Consider the following 22919-nt stretch of genomic DNA (forward strand, 5'->3'; position numbering starts at 1 on the left):
CGCCTCTTTATGTCACCCTCAGCCAACCCTGCATATCGCTGTCAGTAACCCCTTTCCACTTTATCACTGCCCAAACACTCCCGCAGCCTCTCACCCCCTCACCTCGTCCTCAGATAGCGCCATCATTGGGTAATCCCTGCCTGGGACCACGCTATCTGGATCGGTTGATAATGCTGCCGCTGGAGCAGAGTCGGTGCAGATATCGGAGACCTGTCTGTGTTCATTCCATCGCCCTTAGTTTCTTTCTCCCTTTAGTTCTCTCTCTGCAAATGCCCAAAAGAAACGGGATCACTGGAGCCCTAAGGAGGTGGCTTTGTGCGAGCTGGAAAGCTGCATGGAAAGACAAAAGGGACTGAAGAAATTGGAAAGGTGTATTGACAGGTCACAGTATTTCACAGCGGGTGGCCTCATAAGCTGTGAGCATAAACTTGGAGGTGCATACGGGCATTACTGGCAGTCCGTCTAATGAAGTCACTTGTGACTAGTCAGAGAGGTATTACCGGAATAAGTGACAGTGACATTACGCATTGCATGAACTCAGCAGTACCAACGGACATTAAAGCAAATAAAAGCAAAGGTAGGAGCGTTACATTTTTCCCCTTCCACTCACTGTCTGTGTGAGTTATGAAGCATGAAGTCCGGAAGTTTTCCCAGAAATGACATAACAACATTATGCTCCGTGACCAATGATGACCACTCATGCTCTAATGGAAATATTAAGTTTCCCCTTGACATGTGCTCCACACGGAGGAGAATTTTTCTCATATCTTTATCCGGCCTGTGTCTTCCTCTTCTTCTCTGTCTTTATCTCCCTCAACCCTTCCCTCACAGCTCAGTGTCGTTACGCCCTGGGGATGGAGGATGGCACCATTCCAGATTCTGACATCACTGCCTCCAGCGCCTGGTCAGACTCCACAGAGGCCAAACATGGAAGGTGGGAAGTGTGTGTCTGTGTGTCTGTTGTACCTGGAGTTCAAAGGTTACTCTCAAATACCTAAGCACATTTCCACAAACACAAACTTTTGTCTAAAATCTGTAGTTCTTCTTCCGCTTATGCTACAGTCACAACAAAAGTGATCTCTTTGCCTTTTAAATGGTTACTCTGAAGATGGCCGCAGTCAGCTGAGAGAGCAATAAAACAGCAACAAGATGAACTCAATGTGCAGCTGAAGGTGATCAAATCTGTTGCAATCTACAGAGACAGAAATTCACAATACCTGTTTAGATTCAGAGTAGAGCCAGAACCTCAAAGAAAATGCAAAATGTGCATCGTAACCAGTATACAACCAGTTGGCAACCAGTTGCACTGAGTAACAGTAAGAGACATGTTGCAGATGAGTTTCTGACTTGGACTGATTACAGTGTGTTGAATATGTTTGCATTTATGAATTGGATGTAAGTTACTTTCAAACCTTTGCCAGTCTTTCTGACTTTCTGACTCTGATTGTTTGGAGACAGGTTGGCTCTCACCATGCAACCTGTGCAACTGCCTTGTGATTGAAAGCTGGTTGCCACAACCACCTGCAGTCACCAGACATCTACAGACTTTTCCAAGTTGCAAGCAGGTTGCCGTCCCGTTTTTAAAGACGAGTTTTTGAAGAGTTACGCTTGAATTCTGCTTCAGCAAGAAATCCACTTCGTGACTTATGATGTAACCGGAAACCCCTCTAACCCCGCGCCGCAACCTCCAATGCCAGTCAGACTCAGTGAGGGCTGCATCGACCCGAGATGAGTTGCGTTTCTCTAAAAAGGTGCATGCCGGGTTACGTGGAAAGTTATAACGCAGGGTTAAGAGCGGTTTCTGGTTGCGACGGCTGAAAAACAGTTTTCAACAGCAGTGATGTCACCGTGCACCAACACACACACCTTTGGGTTCACATCTGCATCAGAGCAACTAAGTGAAGGTTTCAGGGGATGATAAATTGCTTGATTTTTGTCCAAGTGCTATACTCTGTTACTATTAGAAAGTAAAAAATGGCAGATTTACAAGGTTTTTTTAGGACGGCAGCAGCGACTCGACTTATTTTGGATGTGTGCTGTACAGTAATTAAATTCAGAAGTTCTTTTCCTATTATTCCTGGCTGTCACCGCTTTGATGTGGTGAGATAATACAGCTCAGACAGCAGACATCACCACGCAGTGAAAGTGTAACAGTGACAAAATGAATACAGACTTGATGTTCGCTGTGACGGATTACGTAACTCGAATAACTTCTCAGAGCGATTTGATTTTCACACCGTATTGAGATCAAAAAGAACAATTAGATGCCTGGAGAAGTAGGGAAAAAATGCTAAAGGATGGTTTGAGAGCAGAATGATTAGGGTTGATGTGAGGTGTAATGGATTGACGCACGCAAAACCACAGGTGTGGTGCTTCTAAAATTGGGTTGCTTTTTCTTTCCAAGCCAGCCACGGGAGAAAGCTTCTTATAAAGAAAACATAATCACCTCTTTGAATAGCAGCACCGACTGGGATCTCAGCTGGTTTCTACTTGATAGGGCGGATTTAATAGCCTGGTAGCGGTCGTCTGAATTGCCGCCCACATTTCTGATTTGTTCAGCGAATCGTATACAGAGTCTTTAAGTGCAGCAAAATGGTAATTGGGCCCAATTATCAGGCTGCGTTATCATCTCTTTCAGGAGTCAAGATGTCACGCTGGCCACTTGTCATACTCTGTAAAAGAGCTGCTGTTGTATTTAAACTTGTTGAGCAAAATTGAAGCAATCTCTCTTCCACAGGAATGAGATATTCCAGTGCTCATGCCAGGCTGATGTGCTGTCTTATTTTCAGTCTGTTGGCACCGTGCTAAAGTAATTTTTAGCAGGTTTATTAGATTAAGGTGGAAGATGATAGTTTGTGTGTCTTCTTTAAACCTACTTGGTAATTAGATCACCACCTTCTCTGTCTGGCTGTAAGGTCTGCAACATGTTACCGCCACGTGTAATCTGTGGGATCGTGCATGTGTGTGTTTGGGTTCACTTGCCTCCATCAGCTTGCTGGGTTGGGTCTCTTGGCAGAGCGTCTAACCATGTGGAAATGATTATTAGCGCAGCCTCTTTTTAAGGCACATCAGAGAGATCCAAAAAGAGAGAAAACAGAGAGAGCAGCGGACATGAAGTTTAAAAAAAATAAATAAATAAAATAAAATAAGTGTGAGGTGGATCGCTGCGATGGCGTGCTGAAAGGTTCAGGGGAAATTAATCTGAAAGCAGGGTTTTTGAGGGAGGGTGGTGTGTGGAGGGAGAGATGCAGAGCTGGTAGGTGATTACGCTTGGCCAGTGGAATACCAGCTTATTGGTTGGACAAGAGAGGAAGTGATGGAGGGAATGAGTGAGCTGTGAACAATGGGAGACGAATGAAGAGTTGGCTGGTATTTAGGGAGGAATCAAAAGACAGACACACAGTGAGACGGGAGAAAAATGAGTTACTTGGCAGAGCGCTGTTCTGTAATGTTATCCATGCTGGCTGGTGCACGCTAGCTCTCCCTCCTCATCCTCTCTCCATTAGAGGACACTTGGTGGAGCCCTAATGTGTTGATATCATCTTGTGGTTCCCAGCAGCATGATCTCACCCGCTGAGGGGAGAACGGGAGTGATTAAAGTCCAAGCATGGCTGTCAGTGCGACCGAGTTGATACAGTGATTTGTTTTGGTGGTCTGAGCAGCAGCTTTCATTTTGAGAGAAGCCCCACGGTGGTCAGAGCGCGGTTGTGGCCTGGCGTCTGTTCCAAAGCTCCTCGGTACGAGTCGGAGTCGCACACAGCCAAATTTGTGGTCGCCGTGCGGCTGCTCCGCGGTGCTGCTATGAACTTTTCTTCTCAGGGTTAGGGTTTGGACTGAGTGAAAACCTTTGGTGCGTGTGTGGTCGTGGCAGGCCTGCGAGCAAAGATTGGTCCTGACGCTCGACACCGCACAGATCTTGTTGTGAGGTTTGAAGAATGTGGAGGAGCTGGTAATTTTCACTCTGCTCCTTTCATCTCGTTTCCTCTCTTCATGAGCCGCTTGTGTTCTCTGCTTTCTCCATGAGGTAGGTTAACTAAACTAAACAGAGTGCACAAAAACATTTCAAGATAAAAACTAGACTTTTTAAACTGAAACCACATTCTAGACAAATAAACAAACTCAAAATACATAAATATATATGCATATAAAAACTATATATAAAAACTGAAACCAACATTTTTAAACACTGAAAGCAGGAAATTCACTCTGGACCCTAAAGTGAAATTAAAAACACAGATTCAACATCAACTAAAAATCAATATACAGTAATAACAGGGGTCTGAAGGTTTTCTCAGTCTCTCTGTCTTTTGTCATTTTCAGTTTTCATGCGTCTTTCTCTCTTTTTCAGATAGTGTTGTCGTATTTATATGTGAATGTTTGGCTGCTGTAAAATCCAATTTGTGCTGGTGGAGGACTGGACTGTTTGCGCTGAATTCTCACTTGTACCTCTGCACACTGCCGGCACTAGGGGTTTTGATGCAGTCTGTCGGTAGTCATGTTTGTATCTGCGTGCGAGTGTTTGCGTGTGGGACTGGGATTTCGTGAACTTCCGATTTGTGTTTTCGCTTTAAACAACTTGCAGTTTGTTTTCCTTTACTGTTATCTGACATTATCATCTCTCTCTATCGTCTCTTTCTCAGGTTGAGTACTGGAGAGGGGGACGGAGCATGGTGTCCATTAGGATCCGTGTTCCCCAGCGGATCAGAGTACCTTCAGGTGCGATGCTCATCTTTTTCTGCTCTGATTTGCAGGTGCACTTATTGCTCAGTACAGCTGCTGGTTTCGTGAAAGGTATTGATTGATATTTAATGATTAACAAGGTGTGAGTGCATTTGTAACCATTATAAAAGTCTGTTCAATAATTCAGACAGATTTTTACTTTGAGGTGGTTTTGCAGAAGCTATAAGGTTTCGTTGGGCATAATAATAAAGTGCAAATATACTGTTTAAACATTTAGGAGAAAAAATGTGGAGTCTGCGTTTTCTCCTTGTGCATGTGCGTTTTTTTTCTTCTTCCTGGAACTCTGGTTTCCTCCCACAGCTACAAACATGAATGAATGTGAATGTGAAGGTTGCCTTTCTCTCTCAGTTAGTCCCTGTGATGGACTGGTGATCCGCCCAGGCCGTACACAGCATCTCACCCATCACAGCTAGGATAGACTCCAAAGGTTAAGAAATCGGGTGGATGGATGTTTGTTACAGTTGTGCAAAAAGTGCAACAAAGATAGGATTTTATTTTACCAGTCATTATGTTTGTTACCTCTGGGCAGAAGCAGGGTCGCTGTTTTCCTTTTTCTTCTCCTAATGCATGCGTGTGTCACTCCCAGCTTTTAGTAGATACTGAAAGACAGATAAGATCTCTTTATGCTCTTCATGAGTTCTTCCTTTCTATCTTTAAAAATCATTGAAATTGCAGTGGTGAAGAAGCTCTTAACTGTAATCCTACAAGGACACATATTTTTCAGTCTAGACCGTGCTAATCATCTTTTCTCTACATCAAGGTCATCGATATCCTCCCAAATCAGCTCTTTGCATTCTGAGCACACACTTTTTAGACTATCATAAGCATATGAAAATAAGTCTTAAAATATATTGAAATTGAACAATATGAGTAAATGTAGGTGAGTTTGGAAGCATCCCAGTACTTTTAAATCTTGTTGGCATTTCCAGCTTTCTGAGTGACATACGTTATGATCATCTGTCATCTGTAGATTGACCTGCGCAGACTCCACTTCCTGGCTCTGGTCGGCACTCAAGGTCGCCACGCTGATGGGCACGGTCAGGAGTTTGCACGCAGTTACCGGCTCCGCTATTCCCGAGATGGAGAGAAATGGATCACCTGGAAGGACCGCTGGGGCCAAGATGTGAGTGGGATTTTTCTCACGTCCTCGCCTTGATTACAAATGAACTGGATCCCTCTGTTTCTGTCACGCCTGGTAAACAAATGGAGTGAAATAACAGTTTGAATGTCATTAAATGAGCAAGTGGGGTGTCAACACAAGAAACATACAGCTGAGGGCGACTCCATTATTGATAGGATACGACTTAATATCCTGGGGCTGTTGAGTATAAATGAAGTGTTAATCACAGCTATCTGTATAATTCATTTGCATTTGATTTACTTATTATTCATTGTGAAGTTGAGCAGTTTGGAACTAAGCCAAGCTTCTGGCTGAACAATGCAACGAATGCATTTGCAGAGTTTATATTATTTTAAAACCCCTATTATTGCATCTGTTGAATATTCGATTTGGTGATACATCGTACTCTGTGTTTTGTACCACTCTTACATGGCAGCTTGGGAATTACAAACTCCGACAACAAAATTTTTAAGGAAGACCTTACACTGTTTGGCTCTCACTTGCATTTATTATTCTGGACCTTATATTGACACACAACAAATATTGAGAAACTGCAAACCGAAGTAATTTTTTTGCGTTAATGTGTTTCATCTAAAAACAGCCTGAGGCTCTAACCTCTCAAATCAATCATTCTTTGCACCTTTATGTATTAAAGAAAAAGTTCAGTCGGTTCATTTCAGCTCCTCTTGGATTAACAAATTCAGAAAATGCACTCTGAATAAAGTCTGGGCGCCTTAAGGTGTGGATTTATTCAAGCTTACAGTTATTAGCAGAGGCGAACAACATGCTGTGTGATTGAATATTTGAACTGCTCTCCCCTAGGTGGTGTCTGGTAATGAGAACACCTATGATGTTGTGCTGAAAGACCTCGGACCTCCCATTGTGGCTCGCATGGTGCGATTCTACCCCCTCGCCGACCGGGTTATGAGCGTTTGTCTTCGGGTGGAGCTCTATGGCTGCCTTTGGAACGGTGAGTGTGTTTGAGCGTGGAGTTGATGGACGACGTCGCACAGTGTCCCCGGTTTTACGGACACTCGTTTTGTCTGTGCTAGGCGCTGCGTGCCCTCCAGATCAGATAAAATATTTCATATGGTGAAGATGGCGTAGCTGGCTGTTGTCCCAGATTTGATCCTGTATCAGATGGTAATGATCACAAGTGTGTGGGTTGTTTTTTTTCCATGCATTCCATACATCGAATTGAGGCATTCAAATTTACAGCCTTTGTGGGATTTGGCCAAATAAAAGAAGCCCCATATTGATGAATGGTGTTGGTCTCCATGTTTGCTGAAGCACAACACTGACTCACTGAGTATTTATGTCTCCTATCCTGCCCCACCCACCTCCCTCAGACGCTCACTGGGTTGTCAGTAAATCACAACTGCCACTGGCACTAAAAGACCAGTTCCCGATCTGTGTCTTCAGGGACACCATCCCTCTGAAATATGCTTGAATGTGGCTTTCGGCTCTTTTCCCTTTTCGTTTTACCTACGGGCTGGAGATTATGCAGAATCTACACAATGTGATGCTGCCTCTCTAAAATCTGATATGGAATGAAATAAAAGGTCAAATGTGTGCAATTTGACCTTTTTATTTCATTCCATATCAGATTTTAGAGAGGCAGCACAATGTCACCCCATTATTATTCCTTAGCTTTAACTTTGGACCTGCTTGGCTCTCAAGCACTCGCACACCGGTACCTGCAAATACTCACATCTAAAGACACATGTTTATGTGCAATCAGGGCGTGCTGCACATATGTTATGTGAAGAACTGTGTTTATTTTGGGTAGCAAAGCACTGGGCTGGAGTCAGCGTTACTGACGTCACCTCTGTTCTCAGGGAGTGGGCTGATTAGGTGTACATTAGAGGCAAGGAGGCTCGAGTTCCGCTGGTGGATGGTGAATGGGCCAAGCAGGCCCGAGAAGCTGGTCTTTTAGTTTGTTTTACTGCTTGAAATCCAGCTGTAGCAGTTCTTCCCTGCAGCTGGGATTTCTGTTGGCTCTGTACATGTTGAACTACTCACAATGAAAACGGGAAAAAAAATGCTTGTTTCAAGGACCTCTCGACTAATATTTCTTCCCGTCTTGCCGTGTTTCAGATGGGTTGAAGGCTTACACAGCTCCAGTGGGTCATGTCATGCAGCTGCCCGGCATGTCTGTGTATCTCAACGACTCCACCTATGATGGGAGCACGGAACAAGGGTAAGACGTACATCTGCTCCGAGCATCTTTTCCATTTTCATTTTTATGCACGAGTATGCTGGATTTCCATAAACGCCTGGATTTCGCTCTAATGGAAATGTGCAGGCATGGCCTCGTTTATAAATCACGGCACTGCAGCGGCAAATGTGAAATATGATCATGACAACAATTCACACCACATTAGTGACACCCAGGAATGTGGGGTGAAGCGCTATCATGATGATATTTGTGGCTTCATCAATGGTGTAACAAAAACTGTGCTTATCACATCTGCTAGCTCTGAAGCCAAATCCTCTCATGAGGTTTATCCAGTTGGCCTAATCGAAAGGGAATGACATTATTTTCTTTAGTTGTTCTGGGATTTGAGGCATGTTTCCTGGCCGTGAGGTTTTTGGTAGGGAGCCATGGAGGGGGGGAAATGGGGGTGGTGTCCACCCTTGCGTGGGCTGTGCGCTTAATGGGGCTGAAATGTTTTGTTAGCCAGTGATGTAGCACTTTTGATGTAATCCAGACGCTCCCGTAGCAAAACACACGGGTGAGGGCTCATATGGTCGGCAGTGGGGGGAACTGTTTGGGGATCCAGTTCTGTTGCTTAGTGTTTGCTGAGGTGTGTGTTTGTAGGGGAAAACGAAGTGGGGTTGAGGTTTGTGTTTGAACTTGTGTTAGTGTGTGGCATCCTGGTGCACACAGCTTTATTTCTGCTTTAAATGGTAAATGTACGGGTCCTTACAAAGCACTTTCTTTTCTTACTGAGCTCTAAAAGCCACACTCAGACACACAATTGGTGCTTTATTCTGTGCCTTTATACACTTTTTCTCTCTCTCTTTTTTTCTTTTAACCTCTGGTGCGCACAAAAAACAATTTGGGGTTCAGTAGCAATGCAATAAGTGCCCGAGGACACTTCAACACTTTGCACAACCTCTTTAGTTAAAGCTACCTGTTGCTTGTTTGTGTGCAGGATACAGTTTGGAGGGCTTGGTCAGCTGTGTGACGGTGTCCTGGGAGGAGACGACTTTACAAAGACTAAGGAGTTGAGGGTGTGGCCTGGGTATGACTACCTGGGCTGGAGCCGGGAAGCCCTCGGGCAAGGCAGCGTGGATATTGAGTTCCACTTTGAGAAACCACGAGTCTTCCACCACATGCAGGTAGGCACTCGAAGTTGTGCTTGTGTGCAGTAGTGCGTGTATAAATCTGTGCAGGGCGTTGTTACCTCTGCAGATAGCGTCGCTCTGCGTGTAAATCAGAGATGCCGTTGGGGCTAAAAGCGACAGTCAATGGTCTGTGCCTTCCAGGAGATCCACTTTGTAAGAATGATCATCTTTAGAAACCGTCGCTCATTTTATCGCAAACCAGTTTTTTATGTGTTTAGATAATCTCATATCAGGTCACATTTCAGTGCATTTCCTGTGTTTTTGTTTTGGGTGAATGGTTAAGAGGACATGGCAGGACTTTGTTCATGGAGATGTGAAACTGCCATAGTAAATGAATGAAAGAGAGTCGGTAAAAATCATTGAAATCTACATTTTTACAGTTTAAAATTGAACATAGATCTTGACTTATTAAAGAAAATGTGGCATAAATGGTTTCCATTTGCTTTTCCCTGCTCTCCCCTGTTTATTCACACGTCCATGTATTAATATTAATTTAAGAAATACTCATTTATTTATGGATTTATTTCTGTATTACTTTTTCTTTGCGTGTATTCCCACTGGTAGAAAACTAATAGCTTTGTTCTGGCTGGTGCAGTTACACTTTGAATAATCCCCCCTTTATAAGCAGAAATGCATAAAGAACGAACACAAAAATAAATAAATTTTGGGGAATAAATATGAGGGAAAATGCAAAGGAAAAATCATATATGTATAAACAGGGCAATCAGTACCAGGAGGGAAAGGAACACAGCTTATTAAAACTGAGATTTCTCTCTATATATAACAGTTAAATTGATTGGTGCATTTAAGATCATATAAATGCATTTATGTAGTTGATTTTTTTTTTTTTTGGCAGTTAAACCCTCCACAGTTTCCATCCAACAGGAGTCTCTTTGTCTGTGTGATACATTTCAAAGCACAGCTCAGTAAATGGGGCGTCCTTGATGCATATCATCCATTTCAGCTTAAAATGAAGATCTTTTTTTCTAACTGTCCGCCAAAAAAACCCTCCAAAACAACTTAAGTTGAGAAAACCAGACAGCAGTCGAATCAAACTTTCTTTTTTATGGGCTACAGTCTGAACGTTTGAAGCACCTCGATGTGTCCAGCTTCTCGAAGGCACAAAAATATTAACTTTTGTTAACTGCTCTGTGTCTGTCTTCCTGTCTTCCTGTGTTATGAACAGGCCATTGACTTGACAAAGAAGTATTTGTAATTAATACATTGTTTTGGTTGATTAATTATCTCATTAGCCCAAAACAATCATGTCCCATTTCTCCATCTGATGAAACTGCTTAGAAATTCCTTTGTCTCCAAGCAGCTCGGGCCCTAAAACGAACTCCATCAGCACTGTTATGTGTCTGTGTGTCTCTTTTTTTTAAACAGCACTAAGTTCCTTTATCTGCAGCGTCAGGAAGCAACATTTTTACTGGAATAGCTCTGCAGCCATTTAATTAGTTTGAATGCGCCATTGTTTATGATGGGACAGTGCATCAGTGCTCGTCTCTCTGGGAGCCACCAAATTGCATCACAGTCTGTTTGTGCGTCTGTGCGGCTTTTGGGGTTAGTTTGTGGAGCAATGAGGGGGATAATGGTGTGAAGCAACCCAGTTTGAATTATAACTGTTGTCTCATTGGACGCGGACTGGAATGTCGGTTTGGGTGAGAAGCACCATATACATCTCTGTGGATTGAACAGCCTGCATGCCTTATAAAGGGCACAAGTAATTACTCTGAAATCTCCTGACAGTGACTGAACATTTTTTTTGAATCTTTATTTTCTTTTTCCACGTGTTTTTCCACAGTTTACCTCCGTTACCTTTTAAAAATCTCTCCCAGCGGTATTCGTGGTGTTTTTCCTACGCTTATCCTGTTTTTCTTGCCTTTTCCACAGTGGTTTTCATACACTAACCTCAACTGACACGCAGCGTTACACTAGCCTGCCCGAGCGGATATGTCAGACACACAGGTCAAATAAACAAGGAGAGGGAACCTGAACCTGATTCTGGCTTGACTCGTCTCTGAAGACCGCAGTTCCTCAAACTGTGTTTAATAAGAGAAATCTGCCCTTTGACATTTTGTCAGCCATAACATGCACTTCTTACACATTTTCTAATGTTTCTGTTCTGTTCTTTGGTTCATTTTTGTCCAACATTTTTTCCCGTGCATGTGGACGTAGACAAATATATCCCTTGATTTCTTAACGTGTGTCTTACATTAAGCTTTTGGTGAGTCTCTTGCAGCTGCATTCCCTGAAGGAGTAGTAAATTTCCTCATTTCTGTTGACTTATCAGAGCTCTACCTCTACCACCAACTTCCAGTGCATACCCACACACCCCATTTTGTCCCCTTTCCAAACAGAAACACTTGCACGCCGTGTGTGTGTGTGAGAGAGAATTAACATGTGGATTAGGTTAGAGCAGCTGGCCTTTCAGTGTGTAAGGTTTACAGCTAACCTGTCAGAACAGCCTCTGCTCTCTAAGAGGGGAAAAAATAATTTTTCTTATCATCTCGTTCTTAATTTTCAGTCTCTTAGATCTATACTTTTGACCTCAATTGACCAACCTCCGTCTTTCCCCACATCCTCATCTCTTCTTGTCAAGCTCCTCTTTCCGCTTCCAGCCACAACGACTCCTCGTATATTAATTCCGCTTTTATGGATTCTTCCGTCTTTGGCCTTTCCCTGCTTGTAAAACAGAGAAGAACTATCCTCTATTCTCTTCTCTTCTGTCATACACTTTCTTTTCTTCTATCCTTCTTCCCTCCTCCTGTGTTCTAATTTTGTTAATTTGCAGCCCGGCTCTGCTCTAAGTCGTGCCAAAGCAATTATGGCTCAACAGAAAGAGAATGTGTCATTAATTTTGTGTGTTAATTTCCTGCCTTTCCGCGGATAATGAATGACAAAGGTCGAAAGGTTTTCCAGATATTTCCATGAGCTATTTCCGATGTACAGGTAGTGAAAAGATTTTGTAACTGATTGCAACTTTTTTTCGCCGCCGTATCTGTTCTTTCTTTTTCTGCTTCTCTGCACTCACACAATTTTCTCCTTCCTCTAGGTGCACAGTAATAACCGTCACACACAGGGTGTGAGAGTTTTCAGCAAAGTGGAGTGCCTTTTTAAGCCTGGCATCCTCCAGCCATGGTCCTCTCCTGCCCTCACCTTGCCCGTGCCCCTCGAGGATCTAAAAGACCCCTCGTCACGACCCATCTCTCTCCCACTGGGGGGCCGGCCGGCTCAGATCCTCCGCTGCAAATTCTACTTTGCCGACCGTTGGCTGCTCATCAGCGAGATATCTTTCCTCTCTGGTAGGAAACAGAATTGAGTTTGTCCATTTTTTTCATCTGTGAGATGTGTATTTTTGCCACTCTGGCAGGCGGTTATTGCTTCTATAGACGCTAGGCGCTTACGTCACACATATCCTAGCAACTTGCACTATCGTGAAAGTCAAGCTGAGATTTGGCTTTGTCTAAGGAAAGGCTAAATATAGATGACACCAAAACAAAAAGCCAAAAAATACAGACCTGTGAGAGATTGGATTTTCATCCATGCTACAGCAATCAGCTTTCCTCAGGTGTTCAGTGTAAAATTTAAGTAAAGTGGAGCTGCTTATCTGTATTTCTGTGGCTTTTAGAGTGAAGCTTTCAGCCTTTTAACTGATTAACATGATCAGCATTTGAGAGTCCTCTTTTGGACATGAACAGAAAAATCATGCTATTCTCTGAGACATTATCAGTACTTTCCTATTCAGAATTTTAACAACCCAAAGCAGCCCATCTGTGAAGATAATTAGCATTCATTTTTTTCTACCTGATCTAAAACACTGTTTTTAAAAAAGTGACTATTTTCCCTCCATCTGTTGTCTTCATTATCTGTGTCTAGGTTACAACAATCAGGCGCAGCATGAAGGCGAACAGAGAAAGATGAGTTTCATGCCTATCTGAGTCAAAGTCGGATAGAGGACTCCTCTGCTCTCAGCTTCAGATTACTGTGACTAATTAAGCTGTCTTTTCTAGTTAAAAACACTGTCAGGTGTAGTTGGATAAGAATCAAACGAGTTATCTCACCAAACTTAGGTGGCTCAGGTCAGGGGATCTCTCGAGTCCACGTCTTGCTGCTGGACTCGAGCCAGACTGGTGATAAATGACCAAATGACGTTTGGTTCAAGCGTCTGACACGGAAAGAAAGGTCGTACGAGGTCTGTAACGGACTTTATTCACAAAACTACCGACAAATGCAGCTGTATGCTGTGTTAGTTAGAGCTGGCTCACATCTGGCATCACAAAGCGATCGGCCTGGTTGATAACCTGTTACTCAACTATCCACCGGGCTAGCATTGCTGGCTTAGAGGTAATTTCAGAGTCAGATGTTCCTTACACCCTCTAATCACGTATGTCTACAGTCTATCTCTCATATTAGGGGGTCCATATAAACATTCGGCGCTCATTCATTCTGCATTCAGCAGCTGAGAGTATGCTCAGAGCTCCTCTGGTTTCTGAAAGTTGACAGCAAACTCCTTCCAGCTCTCCGGTCGACTCCTGCATTAACATTTAGTCATACGTGAGCTACAAGACCGAGATGCTGGCTGTGTTGTGCAAACAAAACAGAGTATGTTATTTGATTACCTGCCGAGGGTTAGTGAGCTAACACAATCAGTCATGTTAATCAATAAGGAAAGGATCAGTTCCCAGTCAAAAACAAGGTAATTAAATGCAATGAAATTAATTGGCTTTCTCTGGAATAACAACCAGCTGTGACCACAGTCACTGTTTCCTCACAGCTGCGGGCTACCAGAAGGTGTGCTGCGTCACATAAAACCCTCTAAACACATAAAACATGATTTATTTTCATTAAATTGACTTCTCCCCCTCCCCTCTGTCTCTTTTTGGTTATTCAGAGCCATTTGAGGAGGATGTCACAGACACTGATTTATTTCCTCCAAATATTCCCATGATTCCTGGCACCAAATCTTCTCCTCCTCCTGTTAATGTCACCTCCTCTGCTCCCACATCGAGCCGCGGTGCCTTCAATTCCACTACCGGGCCTACTGGTGAGTCCTGCGCTTCCCCTCTATCCCTCTGCTCATCACCCCGACCTTTATCTCCCCTCTCACTCTTTCCACTTACCATTCCTTCTCTGTTGTCTCCTTTTATCACCTGTCGTGCTCTTTCATTTACCCCTCCGTGGTCCATGCTGCGCTCTACCGCATCTCTAATTCCCCTGATCTCTCTATCATCTCCCATCTCTTATTTTCCTGTTGCGATGAGTGTAAGCATGTCGGCAGTGCATCTGTGTCATGCGTATGAAGCAGATCCAGAGGCATGCAGCGCCAAAGGAGGCACGTGTTTGACTAGCCTCTGTCGTCATCACGAGCTCTGAAATTTCTTTGCCTGAACCTCTGTGCCCGATCCTTATCTAACACAGTGTGTTGTATTTAAAGGAGAAATCAGGCTTAAAATTAAAGGTCAAATGTTTCATTAAATAACAGTGTGGCTTTTAAAAAGTTTTTTGAACTTTAAAGCTTGCTGTATCGGAGTAAAAGAAAAAAGGCAGAATTCTGCTTTCCAGGACTTTTTTTCCTCTGCTCATCACTCTCTTCTGAGTCTCCACCACTTTTCTTCTCATGCCTTCCTCCTTTGTCCATCCCTCGCTCCTCCAGAACCCCCCACCACCACCACCGCAGTCATGATGGACACCACTGGTAACTGGACGCTTTCAGGTGAGAGGAAAAAAAGAGAAGAGAGGGGATGATCAGAGGGGTGGGGAAGCTAGCTCCATCCGCTCTGGCCCTCCTCCAACATCTTAAAACTGTCCCATTGCTCGGTAGAGAGTATGAAGTATAATGGGAGAGGGATTACAGGGGCAGTCTTTGGCACCGGGCTCTATCCCCTGGGTTTGAAGATATACAGCTGGAGGAGAAAACACTAACCGAGCTATAGTAAAATTTATTTATGTATGAATAACAACTGGGCTTCCTGTGGTCTCACAAACTGCATGTTTTTCGGGAACTGGCTCTAGTCTCCACAGCTAAACAATAACAGGCTTTTTAGAAAGCTGGAAATGGTTTTCTGTGGCGTGTATGCTGCTTTGTCCTCGTTACTGGCTGCGGTTGAAGGGCTTTGTTTGGGTTTATTTATTACCCGCATGGTGTTGAAGTGACAGACAGAAAGGGGCCGTCTTCTGCTCTGACATTGTAATGTATCAATTGGTGGTACATGTGCGCGCATTAGCGTGGGCGCAGGTGTGTGTTTGTTGATGATATGCATTTATGTGCGCACATCCACGGAAATGCATTATGCACCATATTGCATGAGTTTCTCTGTTGCCTGTAAGGGTTTGTTTATGGGCAAAAGTTTACACTAAACTGTACCGAGGAAACTCTTTCATTCATCTTTCAAATTACACGCCACATTTGACCTTCAAAGGAGAAGAAATAGCTGCTTGATTCTGATTAATAGTTGACTTTAAAGCGCTGCATAAAGCCAAACAGTGTTGACATACTGTTCTCACAGCAGCGGGCTCTGAGAAGCTCTCTGGTATGAGCGGGCATACTAAATGCATTCTCACACAGGCAATCCCTATCAGATGCTTTGTAAGCCTGATGAAACCGCGTTGGCGTGTGACCTCAGTGACTGTGCCGAAAGAGCAAATCCTCGCAGTCTGACCAGAGCATTAACTCAGACCAGCGTGCGGTCTCTCACAAGCACCCACACACGAAGAACCCGGTGTTGCATGGTGATCGATAGACATTACGTCAGACCCGCATGCAACTTATAGGAAATCAAGGAAACATGCTAACATTTCATCCTCTATTTGCCTTCTCCAGGGCCGGCGTTTGCTGCTGTTACTCCAAGGGCGGGGCTTCCCGTGGCTAAAGACGACAGCAGCAATACAGCCATTCTGATTGGCTGCCTGGTGGGCATCATCCTTCTGCTCCTGGCTGTGATAGTTGTCATTCTTTGGAGGCAGTACTGGAAAAAGTTACTGGGAAAGGTGGGTCCAGACTCAGGGTCACATGGCATTCCTTTTTAAACTGGCGCTCATGGAGGATTAGCTCATGAAACATTTTCTTATTTATCCCAAGTGGTTTATATTCATCCGATCTTGGGTTGTATCCAAAGTCAGTCATTCATTCACAATTCCCCTACTCCCTGTTTTGGGAATTTTATGTAGGTTACTGTATAGTCAGTTAAACTTTCCAACATGACGATGATGCAGGACAAAGGTACACCGTGGAAGAGATACAGAGGTTAATGATGACTAATGATTAAATGCAGAGTGGTGTATAAACAATCAGAAAGTGAAAAGGAAACACTCAGTGCATCATGGGAAGCCCCCAGTAACCCAGGTGTGTTGCAGTATAACTAAGGGAGGGTTTAGGGTCACCACATCCAGCCCATTTTAAAGTATGTGTGCACTGTGGGATACTTTTAGTGCATGAGTATAGTAATACTTCATATCTGAGCAGCTCCACAGAAAAGCCAACTCATTATATACTCATAATGATCAGTGTGGGCTTTTCTTTATAAACATAGTCCTGATTTTATTAGCAAAACTTTTGAAACTCCAGCTAAAACATGTTTGTTTACTTTTTCAGAAAGTCTTGAAAACCTCAAAAATTACGATAATTTTCTAGAGAACCGAAAATGGTAAACGGTAATTTTGCTGTTAACAGATTCAAGTGGAACTACTTTCTGCTGAATAAATGGCTCTAAGCGATAAATGTGATTAGGCTGAGCTGGTCCTTTTACCCGATTTTAAATGATTGATGGCATCCTGAGATAACAACTGCCAGTCTTTTGGCAGAGACACTCTGCATTTCCATCTGGATCATTTTACATTTATTGCTAATTGTGTAACGATCAGTGCCCGTTTCCACGGTTTGATATCACATCTGCTCCGGAGACTCAGATGGTGCATTTATATTGCCTGAATACTCTGCCCTCCCCAGGCCCAAGGCAGTCTGTCCAGCGATGAGCTGCGGGTTCACCTTTCGGTCCCCTCGGACAACGTGGTCATCAATAACACCCACAGCTACTCGAGTCGCTACCAGCGCATCCACACTTTTCCAGATGACCGTGACCACGACAGAGAGGCAGAAGGGGAGTATCAGGAGCCCAGCGCCCTGCTCCGGCCCCGAGATCACAGAGACAGCACAGGTACCTACTCAGTTATGTAGGATATGGATGGAAATGTTTGATTCATTGAGGGGTTAAAGATTTCTGTTGTAGCTGCTCAATCCAAAGAAATCACTCTTAGTTTTGATTGATGCTAAACATGTGGTGGCAAAGATTGATCAGCCACTTGCAGCTGGCTTGGAAACGATGCACTCTTCCACATGTACAGTGTGTAAATTTCTACAATAATGTATGTGGTTTATACGGATTGCTTTGTTGATCATATCAGAAAGCAAACACATTTGGAGACGGGGGAAAAAATGTGGCATGAATGTCAAGAAAACAATAGTTTTACAACACGTTCCATCACGCTAAAGTAAATCAAACTAAACACCCTGCGAGGGAGAGGGCCTCCATGAAGATGCACAGCACAGAGGGGGCACAAAAGAGCTATTGTTCTGGAAAAAGGGAAGAACAAAGCAACAAGGGAGGGGGAAAGACGAGTAAAGAAATAAAAGGCATTCCTTTGCTTGCATTGTACCGCAGGAGGTTGGCATGCCGTCTTTACTAGGCGCCTGTGTGAATTTGAAATAACACGAGTAACAGAAACATTATTTTATCCACTGGTTCTTGTTATGTTTGATTGTTGCCTGAGTTATGTTAACTTGCCTGTTTTTGCAATGCACTTTTGTTCTGTGCTCCATGTGCCAGCGCAACCCCACCTCATCCCTTTTTATTATGATGGATATGCTAACATTGTCATGCTAATCATTGATATTTTGTTTTGCTGTGTGTGTACTTTGTGCCACTTTCTGTGCGTTGTACGATCCACTTTGTGGTGCCTGTGTATACCCCACCTCGCCCCGTGCATCCTCTTGTGTGTGTGTGTGTGTGTGTGTGTGTCTATGTGTGCACTCCCAGCCTTGCTGTTAAACAACCCAGCCCATTACCTGCTCCTACCAGATCACAGAAAAGGCTCGAGAGCATTAGTCGTCCCCAGCTCCACACAGGTTCGGAAAAAGAGCCTCAATGTGCCCCAGGGTAAGAGACTTCAGACTGGGCCAACAGTCAAGAGGGGCCCCTGCTTCATTACCTACCTATCCATCCGTAACTACCTGAGTCGAGACGGCAGATGTGCTGTCGCAGTCGAGACACAAACATTTCTTCCTACCTAGAATTAGTGTATTTTGCATGTGTCTGACCTCTCCACTCATTTCTCATTCACTCACCACTCAAATTACTCATTGCTTGTTTGAAGGGATGGTTTGGCTCTTGGGTAATTCTAAAAGTGTTCACTGACTAACAGACTCAGACTTTTTTTTTTTCTTTTAATATAGCTTGCAGCCAGCTGAGCCAAGCTGAAAGCAGAGCTGTCATACTAGCAGTCATGCTGCTGCTAGATGCACTAAGCAGTGTGGCTGTAATGATCAATTGGACGGTCCCCCCTGTAGTTTGTACCTTTCACTGAGTGACTGAGCAACTTTTATTTATGAAGAGAAATAAAGTTACTGGCCAATTTATTAGGTTTGCACCCTTTTATGCCTTCAGAAGTGCCCTACTGGCACCCAGTGTGGTCTTCTTGATGTAGCCCATCTGCTTCAAGGTTTAAAATGTTGTGCATTCAGAGATGCTTTTCTCTCTTCATTCTTCATTCAGAGATGCTCCTTGCTTATAACGAGTGGTTATTTGAGTTATTCTTGCCTTCCTATCAGCTTGAAGCAGTCTGGCCAGTCTCCTCTTGCCTCTGACTTCAAAAAGGAGTCACTGGATATGTTCTCTCTCCGAGCTCATTCTCTGTAAACCAGAAATGGTTGTGTGTGAAAATCCCAGCAGATCAGCAGCTTCTGTAATACTCAGACCAGCCACCAGCATCCATGTCACATTCAAAGTCAGTTAAATCACATTTCTTCCTCATTATGATGCTCGGTTTGAACTTCAGCAGGTCTCTTGACCATCTCTGCATGGCTGAATGCAGTGAGTCACCGTCATGTGATTGATCAAGTGGTGTTTGCTGGTTTGCAAATATTTATGCTCACTGTTGTTAGTGAGCTTGCATTTTTAACTTCATTTTACAGAAAAGGAAAATACATCAGAGGACAAATGTATACAAGACATAAATCACAAGAAGTATTGTGACAAACTTTATCAGACGAATAATTCTAAGCGTCGTACTTCTGAGAAGGTCACGATTTTTGTTGCTGTGTACTAAGTGGTATTAGTGGTATTATTATTTTCAAAATTTCAAATGACATTTGTAAATTGAATTAAAAATCAATTACTGGTCACAAAAGCAAAGTTTGAATAGAACAATGTGCATTTTTTTTCTACCTTGGAGCTCACCCACTAGTTTCTGTCTTTCTGTTTCTCTACTTGGTGCTTAATTAAATGGACAGCCTACATTGGTCTTCACAATCCACAGCAGAATAAAAATCACAGTATTGTTTTCTTAACTTGTACGTCTATTTGTTTTTAATAAATAGAAGCAGCATTATTAAAAACACTGAATTAATAATTAATTACAAGCCTCAGTCCTGGATCGTAATCCTGGCGCCACGTCTGCAGTCATTCCTGGACTCTTCCACGGTTCCCACCATTGACTTCGACATTTGTGGGTTTGATTGAATCATTAATTATTAGACGGACCGCAATAAAACTAGCCTCGATGGCTAAATGCGGTGATGCCTTCGCTTCACGTCATCTGGTCACAATTTTAATTTGTCTAATAATTTGGTTCATGGCCAAAAATCGGTAAAACTAATCTCGACCAGTCTCTTGTGCACGTTGTGTTTTGCTACCTGTTTAAAATTAACATGTTAGTCCTGCCGCTGTGAGACTGTTAGCATGCTGCTGTTTGCAATCAATCACAGCCATACAGAACTGCAACATGGCTTATTTTTCTTAATTTTTTCTTAATTATCATTAATTATTATAAAGTCCAAACTGCTGAATTTAAGCAGTTGTTTAAAACATAATTAATATTCATGGGGCCGTGGGTGCTCAGCTTGAAGTGGACTAAAAAGTCTCTTATTGTTCCCATTATTATTTTAACCAAAATATAACAACTTAGTATTCAAAGGCCACACTCCCGCAAGTGTTTGACTTTTATGAACTGTTGAAACCTCATGAGAGGAGTTTGTGTTGAATGCAAAGTTACCCCTTGTTAAATTAAATATTTCAGAGCTGTTGAAATTCTATTAGTAAGCGCAGCAGCACATTTTAATTAGGTTTAAATCTAAGCAGAATAGACCGATGCTGTGCAATACATGAAAGGGTTTGGGGTTTTTTAAGTAAGAAAGTTTAGCCTTCAGTCAGGAGCGTGTCACTGATTTTGACAGCACCTTCATGGCTTTTTCACGTCACAGACCTCCGTGATTTATTTCTTATTGGGGTGATTCAGTGTGTCCACTTAAGCAAAAGTCTCCCCTGCCATCACTGCATTGTGTGAATGAGCATACCAGACACAACCGCAGTGAGAAACGAGCTCACAAATTTGTGATTGCTGATGACTCTTAATAAATTAAGACGATCTAGAGATCCCCGGTGTGCGCTGGAATTTCTGTTGGATGACAGTTTCTGAGTTATTCTTCCTTTAGCTCAGCGTCCAGGCAGATGAATGACTGCACAGCTGTGCGGGCCTATCATCTGCTCATTTCCAACGCTGAATGTGTGAGGTCAAAACGCCTTTTGTGTGTGATTTCACTCAGTTTGCCTGTTTTACTCTTCTAGTAGATGTGCTGAACTTTATTGAACAAGTCTCACTGCTCAAATGATCCAATCCATCCCTTCACAACAAGAATTCACAAACTGTTTAGAGACAGCTCCGTTTTTAAAATGTATTTGATTACACATTTCTTCTCTCACAGTAGTTTCTCAGTCTCATCCAGCCTCTCTGCGTCTTCCTCCTCTCTTCAGCTTGTGGTCTGGACTTTGACATGGAGAAAGGTTTCCCCCCAGCACAGGATGAGCCTCCTCCCTACCCCGGGTCCCCTCCTTACCCTTCTCTCTCTCCGCCCGTGTCTCCCCCGATGCCCCCCAGCGTCCCCCACTATGCCGAGGCAGACATCGTGAGCTTGCAGGGTGTCAGTGGCAACAACACCTACGCTGTTCCGGCCTTGGCCTCTTCAAGCCCCGGGGCTGATGCCGCCCCGCTGCCAGAGCTGCCGCGCCAGTGTCTCATCTTCAAGGAGAAGCTCGGGGAGGGGCAGTTTGGAGAGGTGAGAAATGAGATGAAAAGTAACTCCAGTGGGTAGAAGGGTGAGTGTGCTTTAACAGTGCCTGCCTTTTTCATTTTTTGGGTGAAAGGTACACCTGTGTGAAATCGAGAGCCCTCAGGACCTTCCTACACTGGAATTCCCCTTCAATGTGAGAAAAGGTCGCCCCCTTCTGGTAGCTGTGAAGATACTGCGCCCAGATGCCTCCAAGAACGCCAGGTCTGTAGCGTCATATGCACCTCAGCCTGGACTCTGGCTTCAGTGTGATTCACAAGTTTTCTTTCTGTTATCCCACCCTAACTTGTCTTTCACGCTTCCTCCTGAGGTCCTTGAACCTAATAAGTTTCTTAATTATCAAGTAGTATTTAGTGGTCATTTGAAAACAAATCATTGGATATTCTCAGGTTCTCTGTTTTATTTGAAGTGTTAACCTTTAGTAGAAGTTTGTTGCCATTTTTGTAAAGCAAACCTTGTTGTTTTCTTGTACAAATCACTCACAAGCCACTCGCTGGTGACAGCGAGCTGATTACTGCCTCTACAATAAATGCCTGCTTCTCTCTCTGATCTCTGTGGATCAAAAGTTAATTAAGAGAATTCAACTGCTTATTTGATGCCTATCACTGTGCAGACATCTCTCCCTGTCTGTGACCTCTAATGACATGTTTCTGTCTCGGAACTAATTGTAGGTTTTTTTGGCCATATGTGCACAAACTAGGTGAGGTTTCTGGGTGTCTGTAGACTTGTAGGTGTTGGACTCCCTTCACCTGCTGCTTGTTTACTCCGGCTCTCCCGGAGTTTTGCTCTGAGCAGATTAAATCAGCACGCGTGAGCTTATGTTCAGGGAACATCTCCCCACAGATTTATATTTGAGGTTGAGAGCGAGAGAGTGAGAGCCAGAGCTACACAAACATTGAGCAGCAAAAACAAATCAATGAAGTGAAAAGTGTGGAAAGCCACAAGGAGCTGCAGGCTGGAGGTGTTGATTATTGACCACAGGGGGGATCGGCAACCTCTTCACTTAACCCAGAGTTAACATTAAACATGTTTTTTTTGTTTTTTGTTTTTTTTTTTACAGTAAGCCTGAGAAGGAATTGTTTCTCTTTTTTATCTCTGATGATAACTACTTCTTCTCACCTCTACAGGAACGACTTCCTGAAAGAGGTGAAGATCCTGTCTCGCTTGAAGGACCCGAACATAATCAGGCTGCTGGGAGTGTGTGTGAGCAGTGATCCGCTCTGCATGGTCACCGAATACATGGAGTGTGGAGACTTGAACCAGTATTTGTCCCAGCGAGTGCTTCTGGACAAAACTGGGCCTTCACACAATACACCAACCATCAGGTAGGACATGCAAACAAATGTACACACACACTTAAAAACACAC

General features: G+C 43.5%; 1 protein-coding gene across 5 annotated transcripts in view; it reads left to right on the forward strand.

Moving 5' to 3' along the window:
* ddr1 (discoidin domain receptor tyrosine kinase 1) overlaps nt 1–22919 on the forward strand; it is a 46641-nt gene that overhangs the window by 18834 nt on the left and 4888 nt on the right. For 2 of the 5 annotated variants that reach the window (XM_085177037.1, XM_085177035.1), the window contains exons 3-17: nt 832–934; nt 4641–4716; nt 5711–5863; nt 6683–6830; nt 7958–8060; nt 9019–9205; nt 12267–12516; nt 14106–14258; nt 14868–14927; nt 16035–16201; nt 17160–17367; nt 18247–18366; nt 21238–21539; nt 21628–21755; nt 22679–22876. In XM_085177037.1, coding sequence (XP_085033163.1) covers nt 832–934; nt 4641–4716; nt 5711–5863; nt 6683–6830; nt 7958–8060; nt 9019–9205; nt 12267–12516; nt 14106–14258; nt 14868–14927; nt 16035–16201; nt 17160–17367; nt 18247–18366; nt 21238–21539; nt 21628–21755; nt 22679–22876 — 2356 coding nt within the window. The remainder of the gene's footprint in view (nt 1–831; nt 935–4640; nt 4717–5710; nt 5864–6682; nt 6831–7957; nt 8061–9018; nt 9206–12266; nt 12517–14105; nt 14259–14867; nt 14928–16034; nt 16202–17159; nt 17368–18246; nt 18367–21237; nt 21540–21627; nt 21756–22678; nt 22877–22919) is intronic. The other 3 variants (XM_085177036.1, XM_085177039.1, XM_085177038.1) reach the window with 3 other exon arrangements.

The sequence above is a fragment of the Neolamprologus multifasciatus genome, chromosome 11, assembly GCF_963576455.1.
Source record: "Neolamprologus multifasciatus chromosome 11, fNeoMul1.2, whole genome shotgun sequence".
NCBI lineage: Eukaryota > Metazoa > Chordata > Actinopteri > Cichliformes > Cichlidae > Neolamprologus > Neolamprologus multifasciatus.